At 37.9% G+C, this 20,234-nt stretch overlaps 1 protein-coding gene across 3 annotated transcripts in view; it reads right to left on the reverse strand.

The window, feature by feature from the left end:
* Nucleotides 1-20,234, reverse strand: part of SEMA3A (semaphorin 3A) — a 238,354-nt gene that overhangs the window by 47,564 nt on the left and 170,556 nt on the right. For all 3 annotated transcript variants that reach the window (XM_027883646.1, XM_027883647.1, XM_027883648.1), the window contains 2 exons: nucleotides 18,272-18,365; nucleotides 11,621-11,740 (listed from right to left, as the gene is read on the reverse strand). In XM_027883646.1, the coding sequence (XP_027739447.1) occupies nucleotides 11,621-11,740; nucleotides 18,272-18,365 (214 nt within the window). The remainder of the gene's footprint in view (nucleotides 1-11,620; nucleotides 11,741-18,271; nucleotides 18,366-20,234) is intronic.

Below are 20,234 nucleotides of genomic sequence, written 5' to 3' on the forward strand. Positions count from 1 at the left end.
TGAAATTCTGTGAATTCCCCTTTGTTTATTTTCTCTGTTATTTAGTCAAACATGCTGCCTTTACAAGTGAAAAGTAAGTATCCATTTGTCTCTCCCATTTGTCCTTTTCTCTTCCTGTTCTCCCTTCCTTACACCAGAGTCATGAATGAGGCTCTATGGGTTAAATGATGCTGGTGGTGACATCGCTTTCACCCTTTTGTTTTGCAGGTGTTGCCCGATAGAGCCTGGGGAGAAACATGATGAAGTGGCTCAAGTGGGACTGGAGTAGCTTCTATCCTAGAAACGTGGGTTTCCAGAGCTAAATGAAGAAAAATCTCTAAAAGTTTTTGCATCAATTAAACCCCTGCAAATAGTGAAAAGTAATCTGATGGGAAATTACATGCCATATTAAAAATTGAGTTTCTAATTAGGTGTTTCCTTTCCTCCTCTGTTGAATGGCAAGAGAAATATTAAGATGTCCACAGTTATGTACAAAAGGCTCTTCAGGATGTAACACCTGAAATGCCACAGTATTTCAGAAATAATGACACTATAAAATCTTCAAGGAACTAAGAAATCTGCATTAAACTGCCACAGATGCTTTATCTACATTTCTTGATCTTATCCACTCTTTGTGTCTATCTCACCACAAAGTACTTAGGTTCAGTGTTACTTAGTGTTAGGCTCAGTCCTGCTCTAGTAAAGTCCACAGCCACAATTCTGATAAATACAGAAGCTGAAATAATATCCTTCATAACAGAGTTTAACATTAGCTTTGCTATTCTCTGCTAGTGTGACTTTTGAATTGTGCTCTTGAACTACCTGAATGTGCCACTGATGTTTTAAATACACTGATGTTTCCACTTTTGTTGTAAAAATAGGTTTTTAATACTATACAGTATTTAGCAATATAGTACCAGCCATCAGTTTGATATCAGCCGTGACATTATTTAATTTTCAGAATCACAGAGGTTAAAGCTCACTGAACTATAAACAGTTGGAAACATGGAGTGTAATCCCAAGGCACAGCTCTGCACAAGCTGTAATTTAAATCATATTGCATGCTAAGCTGAAAAGGCAGTGCAGGTCCCAGAGGGCATGAATAAATCTGCAGTCACTGATTTGCCACACACATTTGTGTTGGGATTCTGTAACTGTGCAAATGTGATGTCTTCCTTTAGAGCAGAGGACCTGTCATCTACTGAGATTTGTAATTAAATAACCCAAAGAACAAAAGCAATTACTCACCCTTACAAACATTCAGGTTGAAATATGTGTGATTTCATGAACAAAGAGAAGGGAAGTTACAGAGACAGAGAGAAAGGGAGGCTTTGAGTCTGCAATAATTCATCTGTGTCTAGTGCTAGTGGAGGTTTTAATGTGTAGACCAGGTATTCACATACCTGGCTTACTTTGAACTAATAATTCCGTCATCACAGGCTCCACTGTGAAGTGGATGTTACTCCAGCTAAGGAGCCAATTATGCTTCCAGATGGCTCCATGCCACCTCAGGTGCCGGCTTTGAGTAATCAGTTGTGTTAATTGCAAGCAACACTAAATGCCTTTTGGGACAAGCAATTCACGGTTCAGGAATGTTAGTGTAAAGGGGGTAGGTTCAGCCCCATTTGCGAGAACAAATCACCAAGTTAGCACAGGTCGAAGGCTAGGAGCTGTAATTTTATGGAATGAGGGAAAGAGGTGGGAACAGACTAAGGGTCTGTATCCTCACATCATTAACTCTGCTGGGCATCTCATTGACTTGATGGGGTGGGAGCTATGTGCTGGTGGAGCCCTTCATATTTTCAGCTCAGCATCTCTGTCCTCCCATTCTCCCGGGTCTGTCATGCATTCTGATCCAGGCCAACAGGGCTAAGGCACTGGTTCAAGACAATATACCTCAGCTTCCCATGAACATGGTCTCCTTCAAATTTGTTGGCATTTCCTTTCTCTCTGTTTGTCATAGTGGGAAAATTATACTTTTAAAAATACATAGGAATTGTTTGATATAGAGAAAATATTCTAAGGGTGATAATAACAGTGAATGCCATAAATGGATGACAAAAGGTGACATATACTAAAAAAAAAACCATTGATGAAATGAAGCATGATAATGAAATGAGCTGAGCACTGCAGTGAGTAGAAATCACGTCTTAGCTGCACTGGGGCCATTGTCATGTATTATCAACTAAAGATCTGGCCTATGTATTTTTTAGTATCTATCTTTTGTCTCACTACCTGGATAACAAGTTTTAGCCAGTCCATCTATTCACATGTGTTGACTTCTAATGCATTTATCCATGAATCTCAGCACCAGCACTATTTAAAAGAAGAATCCTGCCCAAATGTTGGAGGTGATGAATGGGAACCTTGGATTAAATCATTAGAGATAAAGGGAGTTAGTGTGTGGCAGGGAATGGGAGGAACTGGTACAAACCTCAGAGTCTGCAGGTGCTTAGAAACAGCGTGGAGGCTCAGGAAGTGTCTCTAATACCCTTTAGAGGCTCAGTCCCTGGAGTCCCACATGGATGCACAAAGAAAACTTCTTAGAACAAAGCCATCTTATTTCTCCCTTTAACACAGACTAAAACACTGCCAAACACTTTTGCTGTCTGAAGCTGTGAATTTCATTAAATTCAATGAAACTCGCTCAACACTCTCTATTTTTGTGTGGCTAAAGCCTCCACTTCTCCCCCCACCGCCCCGCGGCCAGCGTGCTCCAGTCACATCACACTTAACCTTTGCCTTGGCTTCTCAAAAAAGAATTTGTTTCACTCTATTCACGGCTTCAACAGTTTGGCAAACTGCACTCGAGTGCCGCGCTGGGCCTTTATATTGAACACACTAATCTGATTGTTTTTCCACTCTACAAACTTTGGGTCAACAATCAAGCTGCTGCCAGAAACTAATTAATTTGCAAACAGGCCCCATTTTCACAGGGGGAGAGCTTTTGAAACCTATGTCAGCAGAGCTGGTCACACCATGGTGACATGCATTGTCATGGCATCCACTTTTCTGGGTAATTCTCCTCACTAATTTTTCACCACACACATGAACTCAAATTACCCAGTCAACAGTAAATCTCTATTGAATGCCCACCAAACTCTGAACGTGGTGGCCTGAGAAGAGGAAATTGGTATTGACAGGGTCAACCCTCATTAAATTGATGGCTAGAGCAGAAGGGGAAAAAAAACCCAACACAAGAACGCAGAAAGAAAATTCGGATGTATGTCATATCCCAATGAAGGGGGCTGTAACAGACCCGCTCCTGCTTTGTTTAAATCAATTAGTATTCTGCTGTGTGACTCCTACAAACAGATTTCTGGTTAACTTTTCTGAAAAACTGGTTAGCGACTTTTGTGAACAAGAAAGGAGGCACAATTTGGAAGCTAAAAGTCACTGTTTTTCAAACATCAGAGATGTGATGAGCTCTCACAGAGATCTCAGAGATCATGGGAAACCGACTTGAATTTGCAAGGCCTATAACACAGAGGCTTTGTCTTTGGCATCCTGCCACCTAATCTGAACTTTCCTTTGCTTAAGCTGATTTGGATCTTTGCAAAAATGATAATTACAAAGAAATTTGTGTTGTGTTATTTTAAGTGGGTTTTACACCAAAAGCAAAGCAAACTACAAACTTAGAAACTGAACACTACACCTGTCCTGGACAAATTACTCTTTTTTTTCTATTGAAATTCATCTCTAAGGAAAAAGGAGAGGCTTCCATGGGTAGTATTTATATATTTATATATATATATGTATAGATAGATATGATCTTTTAATCATACATTACCTAAAAGTAGTACCCAAAGCTTTCTAGTAGAGGTCATTGCCACAAGTACCACTGATTGAGTTATATACTAAGTTTGTCACCTTCCTGAAATGGACAGGCCATCACTTTACAAAACTATCCATTGCCAGCTTTAAGATATCCATTGAAAGAAATCCATAGAAATAAACAATTCTTCTAACTTAAAAAAAAAATAAAAGTCTGATTATTACTGATAATCAGAAAATTGGAGTTGTTTTTTATCAGCGTGAGAAGGGCACAGAGCTGTAGACATCCAGGATCAAGAGTGGACTCCTGGAACGCAGTCAGGCAGATGAGTTTTTACACAGCTCCTGCTGCTGGAGGTGGCAGATGAGACACAGATTTATTTCTTTGAAGGATGACTATAGGAAGCAACTCACCTGGGTCACTGAATTTGAATCTGAACACCCAAATGAGATCACTGGATTTGTCCTGTACAGAGAGGTGCACTTATTCATCCACATCTAGCACCTACCCAGAACTTGTTTTGGTTCTTTCGTCCACTTGCCTCCCCAGAGAAGCCAGAGCATAGGTGATAGGAAGGGCTACACTCTCAGATCTCACCCTGACATGAGACTCATCAGGATTTACTGGGCTGTTGACCCGATACATGTTGATATGTTGACCTTTCAATTCACTGTTGAAATAAATACCTCAAAATTCGGCAATTTTAAGGCACATCACCAACAGACCAGTTCAGTGCACAAGAGTGAGGGAAGATTCCAAACTGGCCATCACTACCAAGTCTCTGTTCAGAAAGACTGTGCTGCACGGATCTGTTTGGGACTGGGATCATAGCCCACACCGCTTATTTTAAGAGCTATGAACTTCTTTCCTAAAATTGTACTATATGCAGCAGACAAATTTCTCTGGTCTCCAGTGGAAACAGGGCATAAAGAACTTCAAGCTCTCCAAATATTTTTTATCTTATATGCTCTATAAAGAGAGTCACAGCACAAGTTGCTGCACAGCATGGCTTCAAAACTACACTCCCAGCTATTTTCTTTTTTGACTTGAATAATAAGGCTGTCCAAGTTAAAACCCATAAATGAGCCCATGCTTAACCATGCAATATACACATATCCTAAGTCAGGTGTTCCTGGACTAATTTTTGTATCCTAACTTGCCCAAGCGTATTGTGTTATAGCTCAGACCAATACATTTACTGATGCAAGTCTTGCTCCAGGTCATATTCTCTACAGCGTCAGGAAGTCTTCCAAATGTGAAATCAGACCAAGAGAATAGTCTCTCTTCTGCTTCATCTTTCCTACCCACTTTTTCCACTCCAACCTCAGAACTCATCCCTTGGCTACTTTTACCAACTTTTCATACCTAAACAGAGCAAAATCTCATCCACAGCATCGATATGTAATGAAGAATCTTACCTAAACCTAGGGGGCACTGGAAGAGAGAGATAATGAGAAGATCTATTTCCTAGAAGGATTTAAAATAATTTCATTTAGGCTACTTGATGGGAGATTATAATATTTCTGCTTATCTTTACCCACCATCTTCATGACCTTTTTCACATCCTGATAACTGTTAAGTACATTCTCTAATTATTACTTGGTCTTCTACTATTTCTGAACCAAATGCTTCTCTTTGTATAGAGATACAGGTAACAGGTATCAGACAGCATGAATCAACTGGTTCAAATACATGAGTATCTTTTTCTCAAGTATTCAGAGGGGGTTTGGCTTCCTGAGCTGTAACCATTTCAGATTAGTGATAGGATAAACATCAAGTAATAACAATAAGAAAGAAGTACTTATTTTCTGATTTCCAAAATTCTACATTTCTTCCAAAGGAAAAAAAAAAAAAAAAAGATGAACAAGTTGTAACAAAAAATGTATAGAAAAAAGACTTCTTAGACTGTAATGAGAAAAACAATTTAAAATTCATATTCAGTCTCTTAAATTTGATTCTACTGACTTAAGGGAGAAAAAAAAAAAAAACTTGTCAACTGAGTTTGTATGCCATTCTGTTCACAGTATTATGCCACCATCACCATAGTTTCTGAGCACTTCCTAGCACTGTGTTAGGTGACATTAGCATTTGTCACACATGGAATTTATCACTGTGAAATTATTTATTACTATTCTTAGCAATGAAGATAATGGGAATGGGGGTGGGAGGATGTATTGAGTGAGAAATGAGACTTGCATATATGGACATGTTTTGTTCCTGCAAGGGTCGGAGTTGTTCATGCCTCTACAAGCAGTGGTGGGAAAGTGTGGAACTTTGTCCACACTACAGCCTGCATGATAGCACACTATCAGCTGCCTAATGTGGTTCAAATATAGAAATGCATATTTTAAATGCAAGAAATCCTTTCAGGGCAAAAAAATCCACCAAAAGAACAACAAAAAGAATAACACACACACACACACACACACACACACACACACACAAAAAAAAAAGTCCCCTTACTGTTTTTACTCATAACGGGTGTTTAAATATGCCCTTGTAAATTTATGAGAATGCAAACTTGGAAGAGACTTCTTAGTCTACTCACTGTAGTCTCTTCCAATGTTAGGCAAATGTGCTATATAAAAACACATAAAAAGCTACCTGACTTCTTGTTAAAACCAGCTAGGCTGTCTCACTGACTACTTCTATTGGGCAGATTTTTCTAATTTCATTCCCACCATGGATTAATACTTTTAATTTGAAGACTGAATATATTCATATGCAGTTCACACGGGGGTTCCCTCCCCCCAATGTCCTTTGTTTAAATATCTATTTTCTTGCTGGAGATTTATTGTATTTAAAGCACCTCCTTTCTCCAGTTATATCTTAGATGTATTTTGTGAAACAACCCCTCGGTACCAGGACGGTTGGGTTCTGTCTGTGAGGTCAGACCCTTTCCACATCTGTTTACCTTTGGTGGCATGTATTTTACTGCACGCTGTATATCTGGATTGGGAATGTGTAGGATGTGAGCTGGAAAGTGGGAAACTAGGAAGGCATTTAGAGACAAGGGAGTGGCACAGCAGAGGGGGGCATCAGTGTGTATGTACAGGTAGGAAAAGGGTTTGGAGTGGTTGACCAAAGACAAATTGTAGGTTCAGTGACCAGCAAATGAATATATCCAAGTCTCAGCAAGAATAATTAATTTCTAACATCTCGACACATTTAATGCATTTTATTAGAGAGGTAAAAAATACTATAAACTACCAGAAATCTTGTCTCTCTCTTGCCTCTAGTGTGCAATACATACATATTCAAAATTAGGTGTGTGTGATGTCAGTGCTGGGACATTCTACAAAGTGCCGTAAGTGGAAACAACACAAAGTGATGGCTAAAGTTCTGTTTGAATGCCAGGAGAGTATCAAGTCCATGTTTCCTGCCTCCGAGCCTGTGAAATTTAAGAGGGCATTTTCTTTTTTATTGAACAGTCGCTCAGCTTCTATAATACTCAGCTGTTTATGTAAGCGTAAAGTAAAGATTACCAAGGACAATAACCCCAGGGGAATAAGCACAGTTACTACTCTACTTTAAAAATTAAGCCTTGGAAAGTATGCTAAACAATATCATAGAGTGGTTTAAACCCATAAAAAGCAAGGAAATTCCAAGCCAAAGCTGGAAATCCAGACTGACAGTCTCTCTTAACCCCAGGTCTAGAATAGAGGGTGGGTGAAGCCAGTATTTCTGGGGTGCAAACCAGATTCATAATACTATCTTAATGCAGCTTTCGTGATTTCATTTCCCATCAGATCTTCCTCAGCCCACTCTGCTTTGCTTTTAAAATAAATGTTTACGGTTATTCATTTTACAAAACGTTAACAATTTAAGGCCAGATCCCCTGTGCTCAAGTCAGAGAAGATGCGAGCAGCTCCAAGCTCTCTCCTTCCACTCTTCTAAATCTTCAGCTTGAAAAAACACATTCAGTGCACTGCTTTTGCTTTGCTTAGCATTTGCTCTGGTACACTACACTGCCAATTCTGCCTTCTTGCCTCCAGCCATGCCCTCAGCCCTCACATGAATGCTGGGAGGGTGTCCAGCCAACACTGCCTCTTGTACACCAGGGAACTCTCTTGTATCAGGGTGAGCTGCTCCCACCTTCTCGGGCCTCTACAAATTTCTTTTTTTTTTATTTTAATTGCTGAAGTACTTCACAGAGGCAGGACCTGATCCACACTTCCTTGAAATAACACTAGGTTCTGATGGCTCTGAACTATGAGAGGCAATGGCCCATTTAAAGGGAAACATGTCTTTGCCTCACAGGTAAGACTTTTTAAGATGTATTTGTAACATCAAAGAAGTTGCTCCTTATAGTAAAGCTGGACAGGAGGTTTTTTTCCAATTTCCAATGTTTCCAATGTTTTTTCCAATTTCAGATTTTTTTTTCTGAGAGGTCCAAACTATTCTTGACCCTCACTGGGACCAACTAAGACTGCCAAAGCTTTTTTGTGCAGAGAAACTCCATGCACATACCAGAGGAGCCAGTAATGTTCAGTGTGTGCATGAACATGGCTTATAACAAAGTACATGATTCAGTTTGGGGCACAGAACTGTGGCTTTTCATATCCAAAATTACTTTCCTGAACACCAGCTTATTTTACTGTGTTTTTGCAAATGCCTCCTTGTCACATCTGGCCAACTCTGTATCAATAATTAAATATACACTGCTACAGTGACTGATGTATGGTTCCCTAGCTTCTAGATGAATACCCTGACTACATGGCTATAGAATCAGTCTCCCTTGTTTTATTTGGCTTGGTGACTGTTTAATTATTTAAACAAAATGAAAGGCTTAGAAGCCTGTGAGTATTTAATATCTCTAAAGGACTTAAAAAGTCTGTAAGGGCTGCTGGTCAGACCTTCTCTTGGGCTGGACACAGTTCTTTTCCCAAAAGCATACACCTTCTTTAAGAAGGTTGAGTATCTCCAGAAACAGACTGTGTGATCTGTGCAGGATCTCTGTGTTCACGCTTAAATCCCAAAAACTTGATCGCTCTGCTGTCCTACTGTTATGCCAGTTCAGGGCAAGACTGTATTTCTGGGAAGTTTTCAAGCTCCTCACGTGCAACTGTCTTCTCCTCTCCATTTTTGGTACCAAAGAGCTGTTGTTTTCTGCACCCTGTCAGCTCTGACCTCAGCCTTAGTATGGAAAGAGCCATTTTAAGCTCTTGCTCTGACTGAAGTAAACATTAGCAAGGTTAAAACTGGATGCCTTACCACCTAACTATTAAACTCCATGACAACGAGAATTTGTCTCTGTTAGTTTGACCAGAACTGCTGTTCTTCTGCAGCTTTCAATACATGTCCATTAGAATACTGGTTTTTAACCTGAGGCTAAACACAATGTAGAAAGCAACTGGGAAAGTAAACCCTCCACTACATAGCATTCTATGTCTTTACTAAAATAACATAAGGGTCTGCAAACTTAAGGTTCAAAAATAGTTTATATAGATCTTTAAGAAAGCAGAGTACACCTCATCCTTCACTGAGAGCTTGTTTCATTAAAAGTATATTCACTTTAAATACATGCAAATGCAGAGCATCTTTTACAATTATATTTTAAAAAGACAAATTACAAATAAAAAAAGTAATCAAAGGACTGGCATGCCTGCAGAGTTTCAAACCCAAACAATTATCATTTTTGGATTTCCCTGTTAGATGCTGAAATTAGGAGTACTGTGTGGAAAGGCTGCCAGGATCTTATCACTGGGAAATTAACAGTAAAGCCTTAGAGCCCTTAATAGGAACACTGTAGTGCAGATTTTAGGCCAACCTTTCCATATTAGGAAGGTAAAAGCATTAGATTGCAATGGGGAGAGAGATTTCAAAAATGTACTTAAGGATCGTTCTTTATTAAATTATGGACAGTTATGAGAGACATTTCTAAAGGTCTCACTTTGATTCTTATCTTGTTTTAAATTAGTTTGAAACTTTCCATACAGAAATGTAGTGCAAGAACTTTACTTAGAGCTGGAAATCATCCTCACACTGAGATACAAAAAATGCTGTCTTTCTACTTTTATGCTTATTTTGGACAATACTTAAATTTTAGAAAGCTTGAGGTTCATCAGCTTTTTATGTGCAACTGTCTTCTCCTCCCTATCTTGAGCACGAAGCAGTTGTGGTTTCTGCACCCCGTCAGATGTAACCTTAGTGCTAATTTGGGAAAAGCAGTTCTCACATTTAGTGCTGAAAGACTGATAACTGAATCCACAAAGGAATGACACATTTTCAGCAATGAAGTACAGGGGCTGTGGACAATGGTTGATCTTTCCCACTACATAAATCCTCCTGACTCAGCTGTCATTGTGCAAATCTACTGCACAAAAGCAGATTTTGCCTGCATGATTGGTCTTTATGTCATCATGACTATCATAACAAAAGTGGGTGTTCGTTATCTTTAAAATATTATTACTCTAGTAGGTACCAAGATAGATGGATATGTCTATAAGCCTTGTACTTTACTGTCTCCTGAAGTCCAGAAATATTGTATATTGTTATAATAAAAATATATAACAAAATTTCTGGGGTACTGGGCAAGCATGGACTCTGGAACTGAAATGTTCTCACACTAGTGCACATGAATTATGGCAAAAAGTAAATTTAACAGGATAAACATCAGATTCATGCAACTTGTCATATAAAAATACAGACCCATACAACTTGTCATGTACATATTTAGATATGTATATGTTATACAGAGAGCTGTTAATCCAACCTGCAATAGCATCTTGTGGTTTTAATTATGAGTCTGGTACTGAATTTGTTATGGATTGTACATACACTTAATGTGATATCCAGTATGATACCAGAAGTTCTTGACTAGCTAGTAAGAAATGGTGTTTTAAAACATACCCTTCTCTTTCACAGTAAAATTTGTGTGAACAGTTTGCACCAAACTGCAAAACCACATAAGAAAACCTGAACCTCAGCAAACACATAAATAACGTGACTAGGAGTGAAAAATGCCTAAGAATTAAATATTTTGTAAATTCAAACCCAGAATGCAAGCAGCACATACAGCAAAAGTACAGCTAGTTAACTCTTCAAAAATTAAAATATAAATTAACCCAGTAACCACAGTTAGCAATAGTTAGCTATGGTTAGCTTTTTCAGACAATGAATTCTCATTTCCAAAATGCTCATATCCTTGTAAAGCCAAGTCTAATTCTATTTAAGTTGTCAGAATTTTGACTTCAGCAGAGCTTGGACAGAGTACTCAGATGCATTCTAAAGTATTTTGCTACATGAAGCCAAAACCAGATTTTCTCTGAAACTATCCTTCTCTCCTCATACACACAAATAAACAACCACAGGCTTGATGACTAATATCCATACAATAATGTAAGCTATTGTGCCTTGTCAAATATTGGACATTTTGAAATCAGAATGCTTGGAATGCCCAAGACCCCTTTCACTTTTTCCAAACTCTTCCTAACTCTGACTTGCTCAGGAAGTTCTGCTGATTCACTTTCTGCTGCACTTTGGTGGCCAGCATCAGATTTCCTTCAGTCCAGTAAAAAATTAAAGCCTGTATAAAGCACAGTCCTGCCCAAGGGTCTAGAGCTACTTTGTGTTGATGTCTGGCTGATGCCTCCACAAGCCCCAGGCTTCTGTCTAACTTGCATGACTGTGTTGCCTGTAGTATCTGTATGTGTTTTAAACTTAATCACACTCCACAAATCCCAGTGTAATCAAAACAAAAATGCTCCTTTATAAATCACTTTTGATTAGTTTTACTAGTGTGAGACAAAATTCTGCTCCAAATAAATGAGGGGTGTATTTGTCACAGATGGTGCTGGAATGAAGCTGTGTGCTAGTCTTTAACGGCTAGAGGAATGTAACCAGAGAGATGCACATTTTACATACCATTTAGCCACCGGGAGTCATGCTGCTCTGTTCTGATGGGATGGTGATGCCCCAGAGTTCGGAAAATGGCAAAGTCCCTGCCCATGAAGTCTGCTGCTGTGCCAGAGTAGAGCTCTCCATCTGCGGGAGGACATAATTGTAAGCAACATTCCTCAATTTTCCAGTCATGGTAAGTCAGAGAAAGCTGCTGGTCCTACATTCATATTACACTAATAGGAATAATGAGAAAATTACAAAGCAACAAGCCATATGCAATGTATTGTCATTGAAAATAGATGATTAGACCCACTTTCTCACTGTAGAGCTTAAGTGTAACCTCTTGCCAATGAGCTGTATCTCCTGACTGCTGGTGCAGTCACTTTTCAAAAACGTTGGAATTCTCAGGCTGCAGCAGTGGCAGTCAGTACACCTTACCCTGGCAGGCAGTAGTATGCAGCCTCAAAAATCCTACCTAAATGTGAAATTGCCCTGTTTATAACTGGAATTTGGACTGGAGGCCTCCAGAGGTTCCCCCCAACCCACTGTTTTTTTGTGACCCTGGGAACCGAACAGTCCAGCTCATTCACTTTTGCCTCAGAAAGTCCTTAGGTCTCTTCAATTTTTCATACAGAAACTGTGTGGCTTCCTGTTTGGTTGGTTTGGGGTTTTGATCTTTTTTTCTTTTAATCTCTGATACTGGTAAAGGGCAACAGTTAAGGGAGAGAATAAACAAGATCATTCCCTGCTACCTTGACCCCACGCATTTCACAGTGAACAAATGAACTCAAAATTCACCTGTGATACTTCAGCCCATAAATGGCATGTAGACAACCTAGAGGGAGACAGAACTCATCCCAGTGCGTCCCTCCTCAGCCAGCTAGAAGTACCATGGAGGAGACAGAGAGAATGTCTAAATGCAAAGAAGCAGGTCGAGTTAAACACCTGCCAGCTGGCAGAGAGAGCAATAATAGTAACTACATTGTAACAAGACCCTGCAGAAGAAAACCAGGGATCAAAGTATAACACATACCTCGCTGGCATTAATGTAGAGCTTGTCCATGAAATTACTCTGAATTCAAAATACTAAAAATGCATTTTTAGGACTGCGTCCTTCTACATATATATGTGAAAGGAAATACCTTACCCTATACTGTTAATATGGAATTAAAAAGTATTATTCCTTCCAACTACTATTTTCAAGCTACCCATATTACACAGGTCTCTTGTGAAAAAAAGACAATTTTGAGGATAAAATAACTTTCTTTAGCTAAGGTAATAAATTTTTCATGGTCATGATGAACTCTACCATACCCTCATTTTAAAACACCCTTTAGGAACAAGTTTATAATTTTCATGGCAATTTTAGATATTTCCATGGTGGAACAACCAGATCCAAGCATGTCTATTGGATATCACTGGCATCTTTTCCCCAGAACACTGACACCATGAAATTGAACCTACAGTGGCTCTATACCATATGGTAGCCATGAAAGTCAGGAAGGGTGAAAACATGATAGCGGAAAGGCGTGGAATTGAATGAATTCACAGCAGAGATTAGAAGCAAATAGACCAGTTGTGCCCAGCAGGAGGTATAATCAGAAATGAAACAGAACAGCATATCATTAATTAACGATTTATCATTCTTCTATGTCATTTTCAACTTTTTTTTGAAGGGGAGACAATCACTTAATTATAGTGATTATTATGTACAGAGTCTGAAGCTGAGATTTTAAAGATCATAAAACCTTTTTTTGCCCGTGAAAAGGGCTTTGATGCTATGCTTAACCTTTCTTTAACCTTATCTTCATTTTCTTGTCTTTCATTCCCTAGTGAGTTCTGATAAATCAATATAAATCAAAGGGGAAAGAAAAAACCAACAAGGTCTACTTTTCTTTTTAGTTATCAACCGATCTAAAGGTCAGTCAACCAAGAAAAAAAGAATCTAAATTTGTCACTATATTATTAAAATTAAACCAAATACAGTGCAAAAACTTATTAAAATTATATATTTGAAATAGTTAGAATTGTAAGGTTTTTTGGCACCTCAGTTTCTAACTCAGTCTACAAACACCACTGGAACTAACATATTTTCTAGGCTGGACTCAGCTCAGCTGACACTTTTTCATCAGTGGTGACAGGATAGAAGTTTTGCCAATAACTGCCTTCAGCATATTCCATATGGGGAAGGGTTTGTAGAAAACTAGCTGACCTTTCTATCCTTTCTCCTACAGCCCTCCAAGTTTCTGCACACCTAGGCCAGTGCCTGCAGTTTGACCTAATTTGCTGTAGTCACGCAAAAAGGGGAATTTGACTTCTTCCAGACAGAAATACCAAGGAATACCACTTTTTGTAAGGCTTTAGGTAATTTTTGCTAAATTCAGGGTAAGCCTCAAGTCATGTCCCAGATGTGTACATCCTTACAGCTAGTACTGTTCAAAAGCTATATGAGGATTTTGCCTCCTGTCTAGATAGAAGTACAGTCATACTTGTTTCCCTGTGTATACTTTCTTTTGGACTGAAATTTACTCATTGCTGGTCTGGAAAATGATTCTTCAATGTCATGACACTCTTTACTGTGTTATTTCTAATGTCTATGTTTTAAAAGAAGTTTTCATTAAATTAAGAAGAAAGTGGAAGTTAATAACTTGAAAAGTGACAAACATTTCTCAAAGAGATAGAATGGAGGGTAAAAAACCCAATAAAAATTTGTCACTTTGTATTTCCAGCCAGGCTGCACAAAGCAACAACTGTCCAGAACTAGCTGATGACCCTCAGTTGTTTGCATAGGGAAAAACTCTGTTTTGGACAGGAACCACCTTATTCTAAAGGATTAGCCTGCTGACACATGAATGCAAACAGAAATACATATATTGATTTTACTAAATAAAGAGGCAACAATTAAAGTCCATAGTAATGCTGATTTTTGGAAGGAAGGAACCATTTTTGCCTGTACTGTTTGTAATCAGCATGGAACTGCAAACAACTTCCCAAGATCATGAGATATACAGATGTTAAAAACTAAACAATAAATATTTATTTGATAAAGTGTTTCTATTCAGCTCTTAAAGAGGATTACATTTTTAACAAATGGAGAGAACAGAAGTGTAAACTTTCCTTTGGAAGTAATAAGGAAGTTGAACAAATGAGGAATACAAGCAAAATCAAGCCTTGAATGTCACAACTGTTCTCACTGGTAAAAGGGTTCACAAATTAAATCTATACTTGGGTAAAAGGTTTATTCACTAAAGTTGAGATTTTCAGATATAAAGGTGGTTGGGCTTCACTTCCTTTAAAGACAATAACTAAAACTTCCCAGGAAGTAGAGTAATTCTAAAATCCTGAACCTCATATGTACTTGGTATCTAATTTCTAACAAATCTAATACGAAAGTTCTTAATTGGTGAGAAGCTACTGTATTTCAGATCACATTAATATATATTTGGGAGTATTAAATTACCTAAACTGATTTTATAAAATGAAAAATGCAGTAGTTGATAACTTGTAAAAGAAATTATAAACTCTAAAAGAAAAAAAAAAAATAAATGAACACAGGAACATAAACAGCTTGGAGGATTCTGGATCACCAAAGCTTTTGAAAATCCCAAAGGGTCATTTCCTAAAAACAAACTGACTGACAGTGGGAAAATGCTGTCTCCTTCTCTGAAGGTTTTTTCCAACTATCCCAATACAATTGCTTTACTCTATTACATTCAGGGATATTTCCTCCCATGATTATATTTCTTGGAAACCAAGTTGCCTCTCGTTTTCCTCCTGCACTGGAATAATCACTAGTGGTGCCCAGGGATTTCTTAGTCTCCACATTTTCATGCATTAGCCCACTCAAACAGAGATTGTTTAGTTAGCAGCACATAGATGGGAATGGTTGAATAGTGTCTTATATTACTAGGAGCTGGTTATATCATGTTCTCAGATGGCATTTACCTTAGAGTAGGGTAGCAATAGCTAACTTTAATGAACAACTGTTAAAAAAACAATGAAAAATGTTTGCAGGTGGATTGAACAAGGAATGTATACTGGCAAAACACTGGAACAATTTAATAATGATGAACTGTTTATTTTGGTTTTGTTTTGGTGTGGATTTTTTTTTTCTTTTCAAATACTATCGATTTTGCTAGGAGAGAGGGAAAACTGAAGATCCTCTTTACACTTATTAGAGTTTATTTCAGTTGAAATGCAGAATAGGCCTCCTGGGCACTAATGGTTATTAAAGATCTGAAGTTACTTTTTGCAAATTAACCTTGGTGTTTTGCCTAAATTCCTCTTGGTGATTACATTTCACTTACCTAAGAAGTACTCTCTAGTATGGTGTCAAGAACATACTCTTCTCCCACTCTTTGCAAAATCTCTGTTTAGTGTTTCTCATGAAGAAGAGATGTTATATATCCCTCCTGCATTTAATCATATACTCTTCTCAGCCTTTTATCTTCCCGATAGTTACTTTGTATTACTAATTATAACACTGCATTTTAATGACTGCTGGCTAATTGCTTTACATAGCTGCCCTCTTAAACCTTAGATAAACCATTGTCACTTGTGAGGACAAATATTCTGGCACATGAGGGGCCAGGAGTAGCTGAGTTATTGTTCAGCTCTGGAAGAAGCAATCTATCCATGTCCTTCCTGATGTGAGACCTTTCTGGTCAAGAGTCTCCTCTTGCCTTCATGGCCATTCTCCCTACTTCACTCCAGGGCTACCTACTTCAGAGAGCAGTTGGACCAAACTTCTTCATGCAGTCAGTGCTTAGCCAGTTCATTCCCTGTTTCTCACCTATTTTGACGGGAGGAAATTCTTTTGCCTTGGATCATCTTTTTACCACAAAATGTGGGGTTTTTTTTTTTGGCAAAGAGAAGTAAGACATTGAGAACCAGTGGTGAACCTGATGTACACTGTGAAATATACACTCTGCAGTAAAGGATTGAGGTAAATAATCAGTAACACAATATGACTGTGAGGCAACTTTGAAGAGGCAGAGAAGAAAAGGTGCTTGTGGTCAGGATACTGGAATGTTACTTCTAGCCTCACCCTGAGTTTCGTATAAGTCACTGAAGTAGAAATTAGTCACTGGCTTTGAATATTGAATTTGTACCATTTTCCATTGTGTTAATACACCCAATGGCTCTCACTGAAGCCTGATTCAAACCAAAAGATCATGCCCTGTCTACTCTTTATTAGAAGGAAGGGAGTGAAAATTATAGTGATAGGAAGTGGGCTCAAGAAAGCAAAGATGTTTTAAAGACATGAAACCTAAGCCAAAGGAAATAAGATAATCATATTTGTGCCGGACTGAGCATAAAAAAAAAAAAAAAAAGGAATCTGAAAAGCTAGACACTGTTGACTTTGTGCAGTTGCATACCGGTTATACCATGTAATACTGGCTTGTCATCATTCTCTTTCTTTATTGTATATCAAAGTAAATAGTAAAGCTATTCGCTTGAGAGTAGCTCTGCCACAAATTCAAGTCGCTTCAGGCACTAATTTATACACTGGCCTTTTACACACACATTTTTTTTTTCCTTTTTGTTTGTACAGGGTACAAGTTGGAGCAAGATCTGGATGTCTTTCCTGTTTTTCCTGTTAAAAAGTGTGTGTCCTCAGGAAATGAGGCACACTTACAACTAAATTTCTGTTGCTGTCTATTTTGAATAGTTTAATTTATAAATGCAAAGTAAATATAATAAGGGTAGACAGTAGGCAAAGCCCTAGACTAACAATATGAACTAAGTTCTGGAGAAACCAATCTATTTGGTTATGTGTCATTTCCCAAAGACTTCTGAGATAAACAGAATCTGCAATTTTCTGAAACTATTGTTGGATTTGAAGTTATAATAAATTGTGAGAAAGTTTGTTCTTAAGGATAAGGTGGCTACACCTAGGTAGAGCTGTTATGGAAAGAATAATCTGTTTCATTCCTAATTTATTCTCACAAAACATCTTTTTGCCTTTTTCTGAGAAGAGGAAGGAATAACAATGAACATAATTAATTCAGTTAGATAAGTTAAATCAATTAGATAAATTCAATTAATTGAATTAGTTCAATTAGATTGACACAGTCCAGTTGCTCTATATTTACATATTCCATGAAATGAAGTATTACCAATTCAGAAACACCTAATTTATTTAAATCCTTTTGTTCTAGGCAGGAATGTAATTGTATTCACTGTCAGACAGCTCTCTTCAGCTGAAACATCACCTGAGGGCCTAGTCCTGTGACTGCTTTTGTGTCTCCAGCACACACACATTACAATTGAGTGATAAACCTTCCTTGGCAGCAAAACTGATGTAAGGAATGACTTCTTCCTGCTCTCACTTTGCTCTCAGCTGTGCTGGTGTGATCACCAGTTTGGTCAGCCTATAAACTGGGTGATTAAAATGCCTCCATCTAGATGTGAGGAGGAAAAACACTTTGCAGAATTAAGGTCTTGAAGAGTATAAAGCAGCTTTTGTGATACCCAAATCTTGGTTTACATTTCAAAACACTTAGGTCAACTGTATTCAAAATGAAATCAGAATTACCTTAACCTAGAAATAAATTGCATAATACAAAGGCCTGTCATAGGTGCTGCAAGGAGGAAAAAAAAAAAAAAAGGCAGAAAATTGGCAATTATTTACAGTGACTGCACATCTCAGTGAACTTGTTATGTGGCACCTACCTACTAAAAGCGAAGCTGTCAGCAGTTTGGGATCATAAGGGCTTTTCCCCCGCCCATTTTCAAAATGTGAATCTTCCATTCTAAAGATATTGTCCTGTGGGGGTAAAAAAAAAAACCAAACAAAACCAACATTATTTGATGAAAGTACACTAGTAAGCAAGTTGAACACCACAGAGTGCAGAGAGTGCTGTTTATGTGATTCATACTGGGTTTGTGGCTTAAGAAAGTCAAATTACAATGAGTGAGGATCTGCTAGAAGTGCCCACTTCCTAATCAGTATGTGCTGAAGGCTAGTCAAAGGCACAAATACACATGCACAGCTTGTGTTTCTTCTGTTCTACTTCACATATAATTCACACGGATTTATTGAAATTGTTTTGCTTTCATTTAGAATACATTTGAGTAATAGTAATTCCTGATGAAGCAGGAATTTGAAACTTTTATCTGAAAAAAAAAAAAAATCTATTTTTTCCCTGACTCTACTTTTCTGAGATATCCCGCCACATAACATGATGCTAAATTCTGCTTTTCCTAGCCTGAGAATCAGTGACTTTCTATTTCATGTATCCTGAAATTCAATTTTAACTGCATCAGGAGAGCTTTTTATCATTATTATTATTCAGAACCATGCAACAAAACTTTTAAAATATACAAGCTGAGGCCAAAGCATATGGGGATTTAAACTGAGATTAAGAAGGGCCTCAGTCAACACTAAGTCAAATGGAGGTCAGTAAATCCAAAGCAATGGGCTTTTAGGTACATTTAATTACTTTAATTTAAACTAGAAGACCAAGTCTGCCAATCAATTTGAATACTGTGTTTATCTTATGTTTTGGACTGAGGGTAAAACCAGAAGAATTGATGCTTTTTGCACAGAAGACTTCTACATTCACAGAAGACTTGTGGAGGCCACAACAAAACCTGAAATTTCCATTTCCTCCCTGCACTGTGGTTAATTTGCATTGACACCTAATTAAGTCACAGAGCCTCAAAGAGAGGAGACTGATCTCCACCTTGGAAGCAGCATTCTCCTTGGTACCCTGTGTTCCCTATCTTGCTCATCCATACTGAGCCCAGGCATGGGCCAAACTAATGACCAACAAATGATGTTATTTCAAACCTATGGAGTCCATGTTTCTGTAAGTCAGTCACAGGCTATATCTTTTATTACAGCTTGTTCAATTCCATCATGCTAGCACATATCTCTGTGCATTTATTACATATTTTCAAAGGAACATCAGATGGATTTCACATTTCAGTCCATTTACTGAAGAAAAAGGTGAAGGGAAAATGGACTGTTAGCAGGATAGTCACCTGGAGGGGCTAACTGCACTGTAAGATTAAAAGGTTGGACATCATGAAGTTTGATCCCAGAATTCAAGTTCAATCTCCTAAGGCATGTTATTGTACATGTAGCCTGCCTGATTATATTTATAGTCATCCTGTATATGTAATATCTTACACAGTATTAAATGTCTTTCTTTCCCTTTCTTTCTATTTCTTAATAGCACAGGCACATTCCTTGCATCTCTCCAGTTTTCTCACTTTGCTCCTTCTAATCAGAAATGAATAAATAATCAAAAAGAAAAATATTTTTGAGATTCTACTGTAGGGTCCATACTTAGATCTTACACAATAAATAAAAACAGTGAATTGAGAAGAATGCTAGACCTGAACTGCAATAATACAAAATCGCATTAATACTACAAGCCATTATTGAAAAATATTATCAATCTACATTTTCGTGTCATTTTTTCTTAGTAGATGATAACTGCTCAACCTGCACACCAATGGATATTTGATAAGGCTGTAAAGTCAGTGGCATGACAGTGAAAGCAGAATATCTTCCCAAGATAATCCCATGTGTCATTTTAAGACAAATAGGAAACAGATGTGGAAAGTGATTTGGTGTAGGACGGATCTGATTTTTGACTGTATTCTTCTGGTTTATGTCACTGTAACT

The sequence above is a fragment of the Empidonax traillii genome, unplaced genomic scaffold (genome assembly GCF_003031625.1).
Source record: "Empidonax traillii isolate 1590-97213 ecotype Southwest subspecies unplaced genomic scaffold, ASM303162v1 scaffold131:size1687323, whole genome shotgun sequence".
Taxonomy (NCBI): domain Eukaryota; kingdom Metazoa; phylum Chordata; class Aves; order Passeriformes; family Tyrannidae; genus Empidonax; species Empidonax traillii.